This window comes from Gorilla gorilla, chromosome 20 (assembly GCF_029281585.2).
Source record: "Gorilla gorilla gorilla isolate KB3781 chromosome 20, NHGRI_mGorGor1-v2.1_pri, whole genome shotgun sequence".
Classification (NCBI taxonomy): Eukaryota; Metazoa; Chordata; class Mammalia; order Primates; family Hominidae; genus Gorilla; species Gorilla gorilla.
This window is the reverse complement of record NC_073244.2, coordinates 27949701-27970218: the sequence shown is the minus strand read 5'-3', so window position 1 is coordinate 27970218 and position 20518 is coordinate 27949701. Positions and strand designations below refer to the sequence as shown.

The window sequence follows — 20518 nt, the reverse complement described above, 5'->3', positions numbered from 1 at the left end:
CCTGTTTGCAGATGACATGATTCTATATCTAGAAAACCCTATAGTCTTGGTGCAAAAGCTCTTTAGACTGGAAAACAACTTCAGCAGTTTCAGGATACAAAATACATGTACAAAAATCAGCAGCATCTCTGCACATCAACAATATCTGAGCCAAAAACCAAATCAAAAACATAATTCCATTCACAACTGCCACAAAAAGAATAGAATATCTAGAAATACAGCTAACCAGGGTGGTGAAAAATCTCTATGACAAGAACTACAAAACACTTCTTAAAGCAGTCAGAACTGACACGAACAAATCAAAAACTATTTTATGCTCATGGACAGAAAAAAATCAGTATCATTAAAATAACCATACTGCTCAAAGAAATATACAGAAATAATGCCATTTCTATCAAACTACCAAAAACATTCTTAACACAACTAAAAACTGTTTTTAAATTCATATGGAACAACAAAAAAAGCCCAAAGAGCCAATGCAATCCTAAGCAAAAAGAACAAAGCGGCTGGGCATGGTGGCTCACACCTGTAATCCCAGCACTTTGGGAGGCTGAGGTGGGTGGATCACAAGGTCAGGAGATTGAAGCCATCCTTGCTAACACGGTGAAACCCCGTCCCTACTAAAAATACAATAATAATAATAATAATAATAATAATGATGATGATAGCAGAGCATAGTGGCACATGCTTGTAGTCCCAGCTACTTGGGGGGCTGAGGCAGGAGAATCGCTTGAACCCAGGAAGCAGAGGTTGCAGTGAGCCAAGATTACTCCACTGCACTCCAGCCTGAGGAATTAAGCGAGACTAGGTCTCAATAAAATAAAAAAAAATAAAAAAATTTAAAAAAAACAAAAAAACTAAAAACAAAGCTGGAGGCACTGCATCACTTTACCCCACTTCAAACTATATTACAGGGCGATAGAAACCAAAGCAGCATGGTACTGGTACAAAAGCAGACTCATAGAGCAATGCAACAGAATAGAGAGCCCAGAAATAATGCTGCACATCTACAACCATCTGATATTTGACAAAGCTGACAAGAGGAACGTGAGAAGAATTTTCTGTTTAATAAATAGTGCTAGAATAACTAGCTAACATTATGTAGAAGACTGAAACAGCATCCCTTTCTTTTTTTTTTTTTTTTACAAAAGAAAAGCACACACATTTAATTCATATAAGTTTTACACGACACAGAAGTCTTTAGAAAATGCAGACCCAAAGAAACAGGGAAATTTGTACATTCTTTTTTTTTTTTTTTAATTTATTTTTTTATTGATCATTCTTGGGTGTTTCTCCCAGAGGGGGATTTGGCAGGGTCATAGGACAATAGTGGAGGGAAGGTCAGCAGATAAACAAGTGAACAAAGGTCTCTGGTTTTCCTAGGCAGAGGACCCTGCGGCCTTCCCCAGTGTTTGTGTCCCTGGGTACTTAAGATTAGGGAGTGGTGATGACTCTTAATGAGCATGCTGCCTTCAAGCATCTGTTTAACAAAGCACATCTTGCACCGCCCTTAATCCATTTAACCCTGAGTGGACACAGCACATGTTTCAGAGAGCACAGGGTTGGGGGTAAGGTCACAGATCAACAGGATCCCAAGGCAGAAGAATTTTTCTTAGTACAGAACAAAATGAAAAGTCTCCCATGTCTACTTCTCTCCACACAGACCCGGCAACCATCCGATTTCTCAATCTTTTCCCCACCCTTCCCGCCTTTCTATTCCACAAAACCGCCACTGTCATCATGGCCCGTCTCCAATGAGCTGCTGGGCACACCTCCCAGACGGGGTCGTGGCCGGGCAGAGGGGCTCCTCACTTCCCACTAGGGGCGGCCGGGCAGAGGCGCTCCTCACCTCCTGGACAGGGCGGCTGGCCAGGCGAGGGTCTGACCCCCCCACCTCCCTCCCGGACGGGGCGGCTGGCCGGGCGGGGGTCTGACCCCCCACCTCCCTCCCGGATGGGGTGGCTGGCCGGGTAGAGGGGCTCCTCACTTCCTAGTAGGGGCGGCCGGGCAGAGGCGCCCCTCACCTCCCAGACGGGGCGGCTGGCCAGGTGGGGGGCTGACCCCCCCACCTCCCTCCCGGACGGGGCGGCTGGCCGGGCGGGGGGCTGACCCCCCCACCTCCCTCCTGGACGGGGCGACTGGCCAGGCAGAGGGGCTCCTCACTTCCCAGTAGGGGCGGCCGGGCAGAGGAGCCCCTCACCTCCTGGACGGGGCGGCTGGCCAGGCGGGGGGCTGACCCCCCACCTCCCTCCCGGACGGGGCAGCTGGCCGACACCCCCCCGCCTCCCTCCCGGACGGGGCGGCTGGCCGGGCAGAGGGGCTCCTCACGTCCCAGTAGGGGCGGCCGGGCAGAGGCGCCCCTCACCTCCCGGACGGGGCGGCTGGCCAGGCGGGGGGCTGACCCCCCCACCTCCCTCCCGGACGGGGCGGCTGGCCAGGTGGAGGGCTGACCCCCCCACCTCCCTCCTGGATGGGGCGACTGGCCGGGCAGAGGGGCTCCTCACTTCTCAGTAGGGGCGGCCGGGCAGAGGAGCCCCTCATCTCCCGGACGGGGCGGCTGGTCGGGCGGGGGGCTGACCCCCCCACCTCCCTCCTGGACGGGGCGGCTGGCCGACCCCCCACCCCGCATCCCTCCCGGACGGGGCAGCTGGCCGGGCAGAGGGCCTCCTCACTTCCCAGTAGGGGCGGCCGGGCAGAGGCGCCCCTCACCTCCCGGACGGGGCGGCTGGCCGGGCGGGGGGCTGACCCCCCCACCTCCCTCCCGGATGGGGCGGCTGGCCAGGCGGGGGTCTGACCCCCCCCACCTCCCTCCTGGACGGGGCGACTGGCCGGGAAGAGGGGCTCCTCACTCCCCAGTAGGGGCGGCCGGGCAGAGGAGCCCCTCACCTCCCGGACGGGGCGGCTGGCCGGGCGGGGGGCTGACCCCCCCACCTCCCTCCCAGACGGGGCGGCTGGCCGGGCGGGGGGCTGACCCCCCCCACCCCCCTCCCAGACGGGGCGGCTCGCTGGGCGGGGGGCTGACCCCCCCACCTCCCTCCCGGACGGAGTGGCTGGCTGGGCAGGGGGCTCACCCCCACCTCCCTCCCAGACGGGGTGGCTGCTGGGCGGAGACGCTCCTCACTTCCCAGATGGGGTGGCTGCCGGACGGAGGGGCTCCTCACTTCTCAGACGGGGTGGCTGCCGGGCGGAGGGGCTCCTCACTTCTCAGATGGGGCAGTTGCCAGGCAGAGGGTCTCCTCACTTCTCAGACAGGGTGGCCGGGCAGAGACGCTCCTCACCTCCCAGATGGGGTTGCGGCCGGGCAGAGAGAGACGCTCCTCACATCCCAGACGGGGCGGCAGGGCAGAGATGCTCCCCACATCTCAGACGATGGGCGGCCGGGCAGAGATGCTCCTCACTTCCTAGATGGGATGGCGGTGGGGAAGAGGTGCTCCTCGCTTCCTAGATGGGATGGCGGGCGGGCAGAGACGCTCCTCACTTTCCAGACTGGGCACCCAGGCAGAGGGGCTCCTCACATCCCAGACGATGGGCGGCCAGGCGGAGACACTCCTCACTTCCCAGACGGGGTGGCGGCCGGGCAGAGGCTGTAATCTTGGCTCTTTGGGAGGCCAAGGCAGGCGGCTGGTAGGTGGTTGTAGCGACCCGCGATCACGCCACTGCACTCCAGCCTGGGCACCATTGAGCACTGAGTGAACGAGACTCCGTCTGCAATCCCGGCACCTCGGGAGGCCGAGGCTGGTGGATCACTCGCGGTTAGGAGCTGGAGACCAGCGCGGCCAACACAGCGAAGCCCCGTCTCCACCAAAAAAAATACAAAAACCAGTCAGGCGTGGTGGCGCGTGCCTGCAATCGCAGGCACTCGGCAGGCTGAGGCAGGAGAATCAGGCAGGGAGGTTGCAGTGAGCCGAGATGACAGCAGTACAGTCCAGCTTCGGCTCAGCATCAGAGGGAGACCGTGGAAACGGGAGAGGGAGAGGGAGAGGGAGAGGGAGAGGGAGAGGGAGAGGGAGAGGGAGAGGGAGAGGGAGAGCCAGCATCCCTTTCTTATACCATATACAAAAATATACTCAAGATGAAGTAAAGACTTAAAAAATACTGGAAGATGACCTAGGAAATACCATTCTAGACATAGGAACTGGCAAAGTTTTATGATGAAGATACCAAAAGCATTGCAACAAAAGCAAAATTTGATGAATGCGACCTAATTAAAGAGCTTTTTCACAGCAAAAAAACAAAAAACAAAAAACACCACACACACAAAAAAATCAGAGTAAACAGACAATCTACAGAATAAAAGAAAATATTTGCAAACTATGCTTCTGACAAAGGTCTAATATCCAGAATTCAAAAGGAACTTAAAACAAATTTACAAGAAAAAACAACCTTATTAAAAAGTAGGCAAAAAACATGAACAGATGCCATTCTAAAGAAGATATACATGTGGCTAACAAGCATTTGCTGAGTATTTCTTTCTTATCACTAATCAGTAGAGAAATGCAAAGAAAAATCACAATGAGATACCATCTCACACCAGTCAGAATGGCTACTATAAAAATGTAAAAAAAAAAAAAAAAGGCCAGGCGCAGTGGCTCACAGTTGTAATCCCAGCACTTTGGGAGACCAAGGCACGGGGTCACTTCAGGTCAGGAGTTCGAGACCAGTCTGGCCAACATGGAGAAACCCTGTCTCTACTAAAAATACAAAAATTAGACAAGCGTGGTGGTGCGCATCTGTAATCCCAGCTACTTGGGAGGCTGAGGCAGGAGAATCACTTGAACCTGGGAGGTGGAGGCTGCAGTGAGCGGGGATCACGCCACTGCACTCCAGCCTGGGTGACAGAGTGAGACTCCATCTCAAAAAATAAAATGAAATAAAACAAAATAAAATAATTAAAAAAAATAAAAATATATATGGTGGCCAGGCACAGTGGCTCATGCCTGTAATCTCAGCACTTTGGGAGGCTGAGGTGGGCAGATCACTTGAGGTCAGGAGTTTGAGACAAGCCTGGCCAACATGGCAAAACCCCGTCTCTACTAAAAATACAAAAATTAGCTGGGTGTGGTGGTGCGTGCCTGTGATCCCAGCTACTTGGGAGGCTGAGGCAGGAGAAATCACTTGAATCTGGGAGGTGGAGGTTGCAGTGAGCCCAGATTGCAAAACTGCACTCCAGCCTGGGTAACAGACCTAGACTCCATCTCAAAAATAAAATAAAAAAATATATATATGTGTGTGTGTGTATAAAATATACATGGTATATAAACATCATGGAATGCTGTGTGGTTATTTAAAAAAAAAAGAACAAGATCATGTCCTTTGCAGCAACATGAATGGAGGTGAAGCCCATTATCCTTAGAAAACTAATGCAGAAACAAGAAACCAAATGCATGTTCTCATTTATAAGAGCTAAATAACAAGCACACATGGACACAAAGAGAGGAACAAGCACTGAGGCCTAGTTGAGGGTGGAGGGTAGGAGGACAAAGAGAATCAGAAATACCTGTTTGATGCTATGCTTAGTACCTCAGTGACAAAATAATCTACACTAAACTTCCATGACACAATTTTATCTATATGATAAACCTGCATGTGTACCCCTAGACCAAAAATAAAAGTTAAAAGGAAAAAACTTCATTAGTTGGGGGAGAGTGCTATGTAGGTGAAAAGACTGGTTTGTGCTACAGATAATGGCCCAGGTGGGGCTGTACTGATTTATTTCTAGGTCCATGGAGGCAGCTGAGATTACAAACAGGTGGCCCAGAACCCTAAGTTGGTGGAGAAAAACAGGTTGCTGTTGCAGATTGTGTCTGGGAGTAGGAATATTCCAGGAGACTTGTAGACACTTTTGTGCATTTCTGGGAAGGAACACTGCGATCAAAAATGCTGTGGTGAAGTTCCTGAGGGTGGTGCCTCATTCTGGGAGGGATGTGGACATGTCAATGTCTAGTGGGTGTGTATGTGAGTGGGTGGGAATCACGTGGTGGCAGCTGCAGGAAAAGGGAGTCTGTCATCAGAGATCGTTCCCTCGAAGTCTTCATCCTCTTACCCTAAGAGGACACCTGGAATCACAGGACAATGGGCAGTGTGAAAGCCTGTGTACAGGAGAGCAGAGCCTCCCATTTCCAGATACCAAGAGTTTTATTCCAGGACAGGCCTCTGTGATATCTTTCTTCTGGCACCAAATCTGTAGAGTTTGCTTAACACCAAGCAATTCTCCAACAGCAACTCAATGTCTAACATTTGAATTCTGACACCACCCAGAGTCAGCACAGACCCTGATTCAGGGCTTGGTCCCACAACATTGTCCTTACTGGAGATGCCAGTCACAAACCCCATGGGCCCATCTATGTTTCTGAGCTACTGTTTAAAAATTCAGGACTTTCATAACCTCTATGAAGTTTAATAATTGGACAGAGCTACTCAGAGAACTCAGTAAACACTGTACTTATGTTTACTGGTTTATTATAAAAGATAAAATCCAGGAGAAGTCAAATGGAAGAAATGTATAGGACAAAGAAAAGAGGTGGGGAAATAAAAAGCACGTGGATAATCTGGGAAAACAGCTGTGATTAATAAAATTCTCTATCCTTTGTGTGCCAGAAACAGTTTATGGAAAGAAATCCCATTCCCATTAAGCCTAAGGGCCGGGTGCAGTGGCTCATGCCTGTAAACCCAGCACTTTTGGAGGCTGAGGCGGGTGAATCATGAGGTCAGGAGATCGAGACCATCCTGGCTAACATAGTGAAACCCCGTCTCTACCAAAAAATAGAAAAAATTAGCGGGGCATGGTGGCAGGCACCTGTAGTCCCAGCTACTGGGAGGCTGAGGCAGGAGAATGGTGTGAACCCAGGAGGCGGAGCTTGCAGTAAGCCGAGATCACACCACTGCACTCCAGCGTGCAAGACAGAGTGAGACTCCATCTCAAAAAAAAAAAAAAAAAAAGACTTAGATGGTGCTCTCTATTCTTACCTGTCACATAAGCCAGACACAGACTCTGCACATTTTCTTCTTGCTCTCATAAAAATGGTAGCTGAATTTGTCTTCAGTGGTAAAAATAAAATACTTCTGTCAGAGGCATTTAAAAAAGAGCCTATTGGGCTGCATTCCCAAAGAGTTAAGGCATTCTTTCCTCCTTTTTTTTTTTTTTTTGAAATGGAGTCTTGCTCTGTCACCCAGGCTGGAATGCAGTGGCGTGATCTCGGGTCACTGTAACCACCACCTCCCCGGTTCAAGTGATTCTCCTGCCTCTGTCTCCCAAGTAGCTGGGATTACAGGCGCCCGCCACCATGCCCAGCTAATTTTTGTTTTTTTTTTTTTAGTAGAGATGGGGTTTCATCATGTTGGTCAGGCTGGTCTTGAACTCCTGACCTCAGGTGATCCACCCGCCTCAGCCTTCCGAAGTGCTGAAATTACACGCATGGCCCACAGTTAAGGCATTCTAAGTCACATAATAAGAGGTTGGCACAAGATACAGGTCATAAAGACCTTGCTGATAAAACAGACGGCAGTAAAGGAGCCAGCTAAAACCCACCAAAACCAAGATGGCCCTGAGAGTAACCTCTGATTGTCCTCACTGCCACACTCCCATCAGTGCCATAACAGTTTACAAATCCCAATGCAATATCAGGAAGTTACCCTGTATGGTCTAAAAAGGGGAGGCATGAATAATTCACCCCTTGTTTAGCATACAATCAAGAAATTACCGCTCTCCCTCTCCCTCTCTTTCCATGGTCTCCCTCTGATGCCGAGCCGAAGCTGGACTGTACTGCTGCCATCTCGGCTCACTGCAACCTCCCTGCCTGATTCTCCTGCCTCAGCCTGCCAAGTGCCTGCGATTGCAGGCGGGCGCCACCACGCCTGACTGGTTTTCATATTTTTTTTGGTGGAGACGGGGTTTCGCTGCGTTGGCTGGGCTGGTCTCCAGCTCCTAACCTCGAGTGATCCGCCAGCCTCGGCCTCCCGAGGTGCCGGGATTGCAGACGGAGTCTCGTTCACTCAGTGCTCAATGGTGCCCAGGCTGGAGTGCAGTGGCGTGATCTCGGCTCGCTACAACCTCCACCTCCCAGCCGCCTGCCATGGCCTCCCAAAGTGCCGAGACTGCAGCCTCTGCCCGGCCGCCACCCCGTCTGGGAAGTGAGGAGCGTCTCTGCCTGGCCGCCCATCGTCTGGGATGTGAGGAGTGTCTCTGCCCGGCCGCCATCCCATCTAGGAAGTGAGGAGCGCCTCTTCCTGGCCACCATCCCATCTAGGAAGTGAGGAACGTCCCTTCCCGGCCGCCATCCCATCTAGGAAGTTAGGAACGTCTCTGCCCGGCCACCCATCGTCTGAGATGTGGGGAGCGCCTCTGCCCCGCCACCCCATCTGCGATGTGAGGAGCGCCTCTGCCCGGCCGCGACCCCGTCTGGGAGGTGAGGAGCGTCTCTGCCCGGCTGCCCCGTCTGAGAAGTGAGGAGCCCCTCCGCCTGGCAGCTGCCCCATCTGAGAAGTGAGGAGCCCTTCCGCCCGGCAGCCACCCCATCTGGGAAGTGAGGAGCCCCTCTGCCCGGCCACCACCCCATCTGGGAGGTGTACCCAACAGCTCATTGAGAACGGGCCATGATGACAATGGCGGTTTTGTGGAACAGAAAAGGGGGAAAGGTGGGGAAAAGATTGAGAAATCGGATGGTTGCCGTGTCTGTGTAGAAAGTAGGAGACATGGGAGACTTTTCATTTTGTTCTGTACTAAGAAAAATTCTTCTGCCTTGGGATGCTGTTGATCTATGACCTTACCCCCAACCCTGTGCTCTCTGAAACATGTGCTGTGTCCACTCAGTGTTAAATGGATTAAGGGCGGTGCAAGATGTGCTTTGTTAAACAGATGCTTGAAGGCAGCATGCTCGTTAAGAGTCATCACCACTCCCTAATCTCAAGTACCCAGGGACACAAACACTGTGGAAGGCCGCAGGGTCCTCTGCCTAGGAAAACCAGAGACCTTTGTTCACTTGTTTATCTGCTGACCTTCCCTCCACTATTGTCCTATGACCCTGCCAAATCCCCCTCTGGGAGAAACACCCAAGAATGATCAATAAAAAAAAAAAAAAGAAATTACCATAAAGTTGTCAACCAGCAGCCCTCTCGGATGCTATGTCTGTGAAGTAGCAATTGTTTTATTCCTCTATTTTCTTAATAAACATGCTTCCACTTTACTCTATGAACTCACTCTAAATTCTTTCTTGCGTGAGATCAAAGAACCCTATCTTGGAGCCTGGATTGGGACCACTTTCCTGCACTTCCATATCAGACCTCGCTTAAATTTGTCTCCTTCCCAGAGGTTCCCGGACTTTGGGCTGCCCTCCGTCTAAGCCAACATACAACCCCATTCTACTTCCCTTCTAAGAATATGCTGACCTCAGGATAAAACATTCTCTGATCTAGAATCTGATGTTTTTACCGTCCATTTGCCATTCCCCTCCCATCTTTTTTCTAATCTTGTTTGCTCACCCCTATGAAAGAAAGCCCTTGTCATCACCTGAGGTAAGGACTTTGAGACCAGCCTGGCCAACATGGTGAAACCCCACCTCTACTAAAAATACAAATGTCAGCCGGGCATGGTCGAGGGCACCTGTAATCCCAGCTACTTGGGAGGCTGAGTAATGAGAATTGCTTGAACCCGGGAGGTGGAGGTTGCAGTAAGCAGAGATCATGCCACTGCACTCCTGCCTGGGCAACAAGAGCAAGACTCCATCTCAAAAAAAAAAAAAAAATTATTAAAAAAAGAAAAGAAAGCCTTTGTCTGCCTAAACTTTGCAATCCTTAAAGCTCTTATGGTTGGTACTTCCTCCTGTTGCAATACTCCTTGGTAATTCAATTTTCTTTTTTTTATACAAATCTAACTTTGTTCCATTTTACAAAGTCTAAAAACTATCTCAAAACAAGGACAACTTTATCTTCAGTAAGATCCTCCCAGTTCCCTTCCACCTTAACTGTAACTGTATCTGCCTGCGGGTCCCCAGCTTTCCAGGGCTCTGTAGCTTCTCTCAGAATAAAGCCTCCTTCCATGGCTGGGGTGAGCAGGCAGGGACACCTGCAGGGGAGGCTCCCCAGAAAGAACTAACTGGACCTTAAATAACCTTCTTTTGCGGGCTCAATATTAGCCTTAGCTTGGAGTCACTGGGCTCAAGTTTTAATTTCCATGTCAGAGTTATTCACTTGGTCTTTGAAACTAAGTGTTCGAAAAATCCAGCAAAATTACTCAATGTTCATATAAAACAAGGCAATTTTACAATGCTTACGTTTCATACCTCAATAAGAAAAGCAAAAGTATCTATTCCTTTATAAATGTATTATTTTATTATTTCCATTAAAAAATCATGTAGTAGGCCGGGCACGGTGGCTCATGCCTGTAATCCTAGCACTTTAGGAGGGGCAGATTGCCAGAGCTCAGGAGTTCGAGACAAGCCTGGGCAACACCGCGAAACCCTGTCTCTACTAAAATACAAAAATAGGCTGGCGTGACAGTGTGCGCCTGTAGTTCCAGCTACTCAGGAGGCTGAGGCAGGAGAATTGCTTGAACCCAGGAGGCAGAAGTTGCAGTGAGCCAAGATCGCACCACTGCACCCCAGCCTTGACCAAGACTCCGTTTCAAAAAAAAAAAATGTAGTAAACAATTAGTCATATGGGAACACTTCTAGGAGGTACCAAGTTTCATCTAAAAAATATAGCATTAAACTCTGAAATAAAGATAACAGGATACAGAACAGAGATATTCACTGTCAGAAATTTATCCTGCAAAAACAACTGATGTTTTCATGAATTCATGTAACTCACCTATTATCTACAACATTTTCTTCTGGAAATGCATTCATTTTCTACAGCCAAAATGGAAGAGATTTTTCCCTATTCTTTTCCTTGGTAGCATTCCAAAATCTAAGCCTTGGAATTCTGTTTGAAATCACCCAGCCATAAAAAAAAAAACCTGAGAAAATTTCTAAACTCACTCTAAGAAAGAAAAAGGTACATGAGAATTTTTAACAAAAAAAAGATAGATTTTTCTGAAACCCACCTCTTTTATGCCCTTTGTAAATATTTTCTTACCTTTCAAGCTCTACTAAAAAATTGCAATTTAGAGTTAAAAAACTGAAGTCAATATAAGTGAACAAATCTTTTCAAAGTGACAAACCCAGGGAGTGGCAGTGCTGATAAGAAAACAGATGTGTCCAACTCATGTGTCAAGTTCAATCACTTGAGAGATTCTCCCACCCATCCTGCTCACTTAAGTCACTTAAGTACTCAATAACCACCCTCTCAGGAGACTGCTCTACGTTCCAGTAAGCGTCCCAAGTGCATTTTACTTTGCAATTTCTCGCCTCATTTCACCGGGGTCAGGGTTTCTTTTGTCTTTTGAGATATCACCTTTTTTTTTTTTTTTTTTTGTCAGATGGAGTTTCACTCGTGTTGCACAGGCTGGAGTGCTATGGCACGATCTCGGCTCACCGCAACCTCCACCTCCCGAGTTCTTCTGCCTCAGCCTCCTGAGTAGCTGGGATTACAGGCATGCACCACCACGCCTGGTTAATTTTCTATTTTTAGTAGAGACGGAATTTCATCATGTTGGCTAGGCTGGTCTCGAACTCCTGACCTCAGGTGATCCGCCCGCCTTGCCCTCCCAAAGTGCTGGGATTACAGGCATGAGCCACCATGCCTGGCAGAGATACTAGTCTTTTTTCACAAATTGTAGAGAATCAAGGGGTCAGAAATTATTTCTGTTTTCAACTCAATACCAGCATTTGATTGGGTGACCAGCAATGTGGCCCAAAGAAAGGAAAGTCCGGCTGGGTGAACACAGTCTTAACATCTTAAGGAGTTAGCTTTTCAAACGAAAAGTACACCAGGAGATTCCTCTCAGCCCCAGGGAATCCACCTGCTCCCTTCAGAGGCTACACTCCATACCACAGGTTGTCCTATGGGAGAAAATGACCCAGGAATTAATATTCATTAGACAGTCTTGCAGACATAGCCATGACTGATATCTTGGTCTATTCACAGACAATACTGGAACCCAGGACCAGGAAAAAAACTAAAGGGTGGCTGAGGACACATCACCCCACAAAAATTCCAAGAAAAACCTTGATGCCAAAACATTCTCATAAAATCTCTATGCCTAGGGAAGATAAAAGGAAAAGAGACAAAGATTTTTTTACAATACAGTGTCAGAAGATTATTCCTTGCTTTCTTCTTATGGAAAATATTTATAAACATAAAACAAATCTTTTTAAATGTGCCATCCAATGCTTTGTCAAAAAAATGTTTAATTAAAATACAGTATCAAAAATGTACACTAAAGGACAAATAGTTAATAGTGTGAATTAGGGAGTGGGAGTTGGCATTTGGGATTGTCAGGAGGAAATGGAAATTTTGTATTTTACTGCAAGCCAGAGTTAGGCTGGAGGAATGGGGGGCGTGGGAGTAGACTTGAGACCCTGCTTAGGACACCTGTGAAAAATGCAGGGGAAGATCAGTTTTGTGTAGGGAGTGAAAATAGTTAAGTGGTAGGCAATTCGACTGAGGTGGCAGTAGTCCCTGAATTCCTACTTTTAAAAAATCTAACTCAAGCTGGGTGCCGTGGCTCACGCCTGTAATCCCAGCACTTTGGGAGGCCGAGATGGGCGGATCACCCGAGGTCGGGAGTTCAAGACAAGCCTGACCAACACGGAGAAACCCCGTCTCTACTAAAAATACAAAATTAGCCGGGCGTGGTGGTGCCTGCCTGTAATCCCAGCTACTCAGGAGGCTGAGGCAGGAGAATTACTTGAACACGGAGGCGGAGGTTGCAGTGAGCCGAGATCGCGCCACTGCAGTCCAGCTTGGGCAAAAAGAGCGAAACTCCGTCTCAAAAAAAAAAAAAAAAAAAAAAAAAAACTAACTCAAATGCTTTTTTTTTGTAAATTACTACATTGGGGAAAACAAATACAGGGTTAACTATTAACTGGAATTAAGCTCTGATTACATAACCAGGAAATTTTGTAAGCTGAAGATGGAAATTAAGAAACTACGTAACCCTACCTAACCAATTACTGAATTTGCGTTTTTGTACCATGCGCAAAGTCTTTCCTTCAAGCTCCTCCAAAGGACCACAAACTACATCCCACAGCTGGGTGCTTTACAATTTTAGAACCACTCTTTAATTAAATTCTTTAATATTTTGCAGTGACTCCCCTTTTTTTTTTTTTTTTTTTTTGAGATAGTCTCGTGTCAACCAGCCTGGAGTGCAATGGCACAATCTTGGTCTCCTGGGTTTAAGCGATTCTCGTGCCTCAGCCTCCCAAATAGCTGGGATTACAGATGCCTGCCACCACACCCGGCTAATTTTTGTATTTTTAGTAGAGAGGGGGTTTCACCATGTTGGCCAGGCTGTTCTCGAATGCCGGACCTCAGTGATCCGCCCGCCTCCCAGCAAACTGCTGGGATTACAGGCATAAGCCACCGCGCCCGGCCACTCCCATAGATTTTTAACAGGAGAGAATGGGAACTGGGAACCCCACGGGCCAAAGCTCTTCCCGCTCATGAACCCGCACCCCGAGTCACTATTCTCACCTGACGCCCCTCCCATGGTTCTTGCACAATCTGGGAGAGACTGCGGAATTGCGCGTGCAGAACTCCCCAGACAGGGCTACAGGTCAGGCACAGTCACTGCGGAGGGAAGACAGGAGGCCCGGGGCCCGGCTGTCAGCACGGTAGCCATCTTACGGCTGAAGGGGACTGAAGCCGAGCTGGGCAAGGAGAATTCCCGGCGCAGACTGTGGAGCTGACTGCCGGGAGACCTAAGTCCGCCACGGCCACTTCCCACGGTTCCGACCAGCCCCTCCCCCTCTCTCGGGATGTCAGACTCGGCACTCTCACCATTTCTAGGCTTCCAGGGGGTCCTGGAGTCTTAGCCGTGTATCTCCCAATATCTGCGGGTCACAGGGCCACACAGGCTGGGCCTCTAAGAACAGAGGACACAGAAATGAAGACAAGACCTGGAGCTCTGGCTGCAGCGAGAGCCAAAAGCCCCGCCATATTCCGGAAACCGTCCTGTCCGCTCCAGCTGCGTGCCTGATTGGATAATGTTTAAGACCCGCCCTCTCAGGCCCTGAGTGACAGAGGGTGATCAGTTGCTGGGCGGAATGAAGCGTGACAGCCTAGCTGCAGCTTTTTCAGGCAGGCTTTCCTCCGAGCTGAGCCAGGCCCACCCTAGAGGGTGTTTGCATTGAACCTTGTGTGTAAGGTCATATGCATTTATAAATATACTATATGGCTAGTCACAAATGAAAAGAATATAACAATTACTTTTAAATTTTAGCTTTTATCACCTTCCTAGCTTCTGGTCCTTTGAGCAGGCAGCCTGAGATTTTAAAAAGGAGGCAGTCCTCTGAAATAAAATGTGAGCCACATGTGAATTTTTAATTTTCCAGTAGCCAAACTTTAAAAAGAAACATGAAACACGTGGAATTGATTGTAATAATGTAACTAACCCAATATGTTTAAAGTATTATCATTTTAATATGTGAGCAATGTGAAAGGAAAATATCTTGGGCCCCCAAAATTACTAAGGAAAACTCAAGCTGGGAACTAAAGGCCAATCAGAAACTCAAAAGAATTTGAGTCCACCTATCTGTGACCTGGAAGCTCCCTCCAGCTTCATGTCTTCCTGCCTTTGCTTCAAGTTGTCCCACCTTTTCAGACTGAACCAATGTACTTCTTACATATATTGATTGATGTCTCATGTCTCCCTAAAATGTATAAAACCAATATGTTCCCTGACCACCTTGGGCAGGTGTCCTCAAGACTTCCTGAAACTATGTCATAGGCATGTTCTCAACCTTGGCAAAATAAACTTTCTAAATTAACTGATGTCTCAGATTTTCTGGGGTCACAGCAATATGTAATTATTAAGGCACTATATATATTTTTGGAACTAAATCTTCGAAACCAACTCTGTATTTTACTTTTCTAGCAAATTGCAGTTCAGACCAGGCACATTCCAGGCACCCGGGAGCCACACATGGCCAACAGCTGCCACGTTGAAGTGCAGCTCTGATGTCAGGTTGGTGGAGGCCCTGAACATCCCTTTTCTGCCAGAGGTGAGGAGACAGCCTCTCTCTACTAACATCTATCTTCGGTTCTGAGGGTGGGACAGAGAGTGGCCATAGCAAGGGCAGAGGGCAGCACAAATAAAATAACCACAGGTAGACCACTCTTTGCCACCTGTTGTCCACCTTTCATCCAGAGATCAGACAGTGAACAAAAAATTCTGGGGCCACAGGAGAAGAAAACTCTATGTCTTCAGGTCTGTCCACAGTCTTAACCTCTAACTTTAAGATATGAAGAAAATAAATTAAAGGCAAACTTATTTTGCTATTTGGCCTTGGCTCTAATGGTCAGGCTGTGGTTATCTGTTTTTTCCTGTGGTGTGGGGTACTGTGTGAGTATAAGCACCAATCACACACATACATGTCTACCTGTATTTCTGCATTACTCAACATTGTCTTAGGAGACATCCAACTTCAAATCGGGAAAAAAAAAAAAAAAGAAAAGTCAGTATCTTTAGGGTGTCCACTGTCAGAAGGTAACTAGTAATCAACCTGTCATTAAATCCTGGCATTCCATCTGCACAGGGTGCATGTATTAGTTAGCTATTGCAGCATAGCAAACCATCCAAAACTTATTCGCTCGTAATTGAGATGGTCAGCCATTTAGGCTGGGCTCAACTGAGCTCCTTCAGACATGTATCATCAGCTGCCTTTTCACTATTTTTATTATTATTTGGGAAATTATTGTATTATTATTTATTATTATATTATTATTATTTGGGAAAATAGCTGTGGGATGATTTTAGAAAATCAAAGCTCAATAACACATTGTTTATTTTCATCATAAAAAATTTGAAAATCTGTAAAAGAAGAAAGCTTTAGAAAAATTAAATTTAACAGTTTACATGAGCAAACCATGATTTGCAAATCGGGTAACCTATGGATCCAGAGTAGGCTCAAAGAGACTCCAACACAGCCACATGTTGGTAAAATTTTTATGAACCAGAAAAGCAAAATGACATACAGAAAATGGAAGTGAGGTACAGAAACAGCCAGATTTATTACAGCTTAAGATTTGTCCTATTTGAACATTAAGTTTACTATGTAAAAAAACAAAAAACAAATCCTATTAGCCAAAATTAAACATAAGAGGGAAGCTTTAGGCTACAACTAATTTAACAATTTCTCCCTTTTGTCATCTTCTCAAGTTTGAGACCAAAACTTTAGACATTAATATCACTTTGTCACCATCAAAAATGTACTTATTTAGACTCGAATCTCACTGTGAAACAGCAGAACTGTGGGTTTGTAAAGTGGAAATAAAAACTTCAGCTTATTATTTTGAAATTATTTTTATTTGTTTTTTAAAGTGTACAGGGGACCTCCTTGTGTTGAAATCTGCTATTTAGAGAAGAAAAACAAAACCTGGCCAGTTTTAGAATCTACCTGTTGCCTTAAATTTTTAGTTTAATTATGTCACATCCAGCATGAGTGACTCATTTTGGCTTGGTTTGTTTGGACCTAGTGCATAAGCTCAGTCCAGAATTATGGCCTCCAATAGTTTTCTTTAAAAAATTCCCCGTTTGGTTAAGTTCTTACATAGGTCACAGTGTAACCAAACTCGGGGCTTTAGTGCCACTCTCAGTTTCCATTATTTTTGTTTTTTGTCCTTAGCATGTCATTCATAGGTTGTGCTGTCTTCATAGTCACATATGTCTTTGAGTTTCTGTCATTCCAGTTAAAGAGAGACCATTTGACATTCTACAGATGACTACATTCAAACGTTTATATCTTTTGAGAGAATACAGAGCAGTAGGAAGATAACCATTTTGACTATCAGGAGGATAATACCAAGAGTTTGAAGCATGCTTTTTAGCCAGGGTCCCCATGAACAACCAATTAAAATTAAATAGATCAAACAGTTAGCTAAATGATCTACTCATTTCAGCTAATCAGCCTGTTCATGAATCATCTACAACTGCATTTCTGTAATACCTGCTGTAGTTCTCCATGGGCAACTATTAGCAACTGCACAGATGTCTATTTATCCAGTAAGTAATCAAAAGAAATTATATTTAGCATAACTTTGTGAGAAAACTTAAAGTCTATTGTGTAAGCATAGTCTTTATGGTATAATCTGCTATAGAGCCCTATTGAGAGGGATAAATTTGTAACCATTGCCTCATTTACTCTAAACAGTGATACCCATTCAGAAGAGTAATGGCCTCCTGGCAATGCTCTTTAACCTATTCTGAATAAGTTCTTTTTAACTTATGAAATAGGTTAAGAGCAGTGGACCAATATTCTGTTTTTGATATTGTGAGAAAACAAATGTTTCATTAAAACTTCTCACCTACATTGGCCCTTCTTCTTTTACCTTTCAAGGAATAAGTTTCCTCATATATAATGTTGGCTGCAAAATTCTCTACATGTAAGTATACCCCCATGAGTGCACATGAGACCACTTTTTAAAATTTCTGTGGTTTGTAGAACCATAAACAAACTGTGAACTAAGAGTGTCATGATAACGAGATGTCTTGATTTTTGATCTTGTGAAAAAAGCTATCTACATGGAGATGGCCATCTGCTTTTGAGGACAAACTTTCCTGGTTAGCTTTACCTTAAAATCTCCTATGGGTTTACAATTGCAAGAGTTTGGAGGGGCCCTTCTAAGTTGTGAGATTATCAATCCAATGTTCAAGGTCTTGAAGTCTTGCGTCAGTGTAGGTGGCAGGCAGATTCAATCTCTGGGTTCTTGATTATAAAGGGTTTTACTCTCCTCAGTCAGTAGACTAGTAAAGGCTTTCTTCACCTGGTGAAAATGTGCTTTGCCATAATGCATTAAAGCCTTGTTGAATTTAGTAATGTTAGACTTTAGTAGCAGAAGACACATGAGGTTCTATTACGCACATAGGCCTTCTAATGACTATTTTATGAGGGCCAACATATTTTTTCCACTCTAAGTGAATCTGATTGTCATCAATCTGCAATTACAAAAGCAATCCAGTCAATTTAGTTAGCTTTGCTCAATACTATTGTATCTGTAATACTGTGGCAGGCCAGACCTCACTAACAACTGTTTCAGTACTGACTGAGTGGTTAAGTTAAATATTAAAAGCCAGTGACCAGCCGGGCACGGTGGCTCACACCTATAATCCCAGCACCTTGGGAGGCCGAGGCAGGCGGATCACGAGGTCAAGAGATCGATACCATCCTGGCCAACATGGTGAAACCCCGTCTCTACTAAAAATACAAAAAAATTAGCTGGGCGTGGTGGCATGTGCCTGTAGTCCCAACTATTTGGGAGGCTGAGGCAGGAGAATGGCTTGAACCCTGGAGGTGGAGTTTGCAGTGAGCCGAGATTGTACAGCTGCACTCCAGCCTGGTGACAGAGTGAGACCCCGTCTCAAAAAAAAACAAAAAAGCCAGTGACCTTATACAAAGGCTGGGATGTAACAAAAGCCCATCAAGAGTTTCGCCTAGGCCTTTCTTGGGCCTTATAGGATTAAACAAGTTTTATTGGGGGTCTGAAGAAATTCCCCAGGCCTCCACAAACAGGTTTATTGGAGGTCTGAAGGAATTCACCAAACCACTGTGATTTAGCAGGAGACAAGATAAGTGTAATTACCCCAGCACCTGGACCCATTTAGATTAAGTAAATTTACTGAGGCTGCAGGGGAAGGTCTTCAAGACTCAGACCTTAGTTACAGATTAAATAAAAGAAGTTAATCACTTATCTCTTTAGATGAATGCACACTTACATGTAGACATATAGCTTAGAAGGTATATAGGCTCTGGAAAACGTTGTAATTTTGAGTTGGTCTGGTGATAATTTCCAGGCCTTCTCCCTGTAACCGGTTGCAGAGATAAAACTCTCTTCCTCACCAGTTCATCTGCATCTTGTTATTGGGCCATGAGAAATAGCAGCCCAACTCTCAGTTTGGTCCAGGAACAATACCTTATTTAACAGTTTTACAACTTGTCTAGTGAAATAAGTATCTTGATCATTAGAGACCTTTCAGAAATGTCCCATGGAAAAAAAACATATTTTCTAATATTCTTTTAGCTACTATTATAACATCAGCCTTCTTGCATGAGAAAGCTTTTATACTATCAGAAAACATGCATTAAAAATGACAACTGTATAAAATTTCTGTATAAATGCTTAAATAGCCTATTAGGTAGCCGAAATGTACATAAAGTATTGATTGTTTCTCAGAATTATATGTTTGACATAAAAAATTGGCCTTAATCTGTTTAGTAATTTAGAATAGTCACCACACACACACACACACACAAATTTAATTCATATTTAATTTAGATTATTTTCTCTTCTGTGATGAGTAATGGAATGCAGAGCTTTTAATAATGGAAGCTTTAAGAAATCAAGAATAAACAAATGGCTTGGTGGCTGTCTAGGTTCTTCATGAGTCCACACTTAACATTAAATTTATGTCCTTTTTTTTTTTTTTTTTTTGAGACAGAATCTCCCTCTGTCAGCCAGGCTGGAGTGCAATGGTGAGATCTCGGCTCACTGCAAACTCTGCCTCCTGGGTTCAAGCAATTCTCTGCCTCAGCCTCCTGAGTAGCTGGGATTACAGGCACCCACCAACACATGTGGCTAATTTTTGTATTTTTAGTAGAGACAGGGTTTCACCATGTTGGCCAGGCTGGTCTTGAACTCCTGACCTTGTGATCCACCCTCCTCTGCCTCCCAAAGTGTTAGGATTACAGGCGTGAGCCAGCATGCCTGGCCGCTTATTTTATCTTATTTTTTGAGACAGAGTCTCGCTCTGTCACCCAGGGTGGAATGCAGTGGCATGATCTTGGCTCACTGCAACCTCCACCTCTCGGGTTCAAGCAATTCTCCTGCCTCAGCCTCCAAAGTAGCTGGGATTACGGGCACCTGCCACCATGGTCAGCTGATTTTTGTATTTTTAGTAGAGACAGGGTTTTGCCATGTTGGTCAGGCTTGTCTCAAATTCCTGACCTCAGGTGATCCACTCCCCTCAGCCTCCCAAAGTGCTGGGATTACAGGCATGGCCACCACACCCCACCTAGTGTATCTGTTTAGACAGAATAAAACAAGATATCTATTCATAAGTAACAAATATAGGTTAATAGAAAACTCAAACACAAATATAGCTAATGCTATATCTTTCAGAATAGCCCATTCTAATTATTTCATTTCTCATTTGCTAAAACTTTTTTCATAATTTTACAGTGTATCTTAATGTCAGAGGCATTTAAACTAGAGTGACTCTATTTTGAATAGTGGCTGGGTAAATTGAGGTTGAGACCTACAGGGCTGCATTCCCCGGCAGTTAGGCATTCCTGGTCACAGGCTGAGATAGAAGGTCAGCACAAGATACAATGCACTTAGCAATTTGTCACAATCTTCTCTGTTAGCAGGGTACAGGCAGAAAAGAAGGGTCACATATTTAGGTCATGTGTCATAGGCGGTCATAGCA

At 46.0% G+C, this 20518-nt stretch overlaps 1 protein-coding gene across 1 annotated transcript in view; it reads right to left on the bottom strand.

Moving 5' to 3' along the window:
* The window catches only part of ZNF429 (zinc finger protein 429), a 41049-nt gene extending 26951 nt beyond the window's left edge, over positions 1 to 14098 (bottom strand). Inside the window, exon 1 of the mRNA XM_031003998.3 lies at positions 13876 to 14098. Coding sequence (XP_030859858.1) covers positions 13876 to 13878 — 3 coding nt within the window. The 5' untranslated portion in view covers positions 13879 to 14098. The remainder of the gene's footprint in view (positions 1 to 13875) is intronic.
* Between the last annotated feature and the right edge of the window lie 6420 nt (positions 14099 to 20518).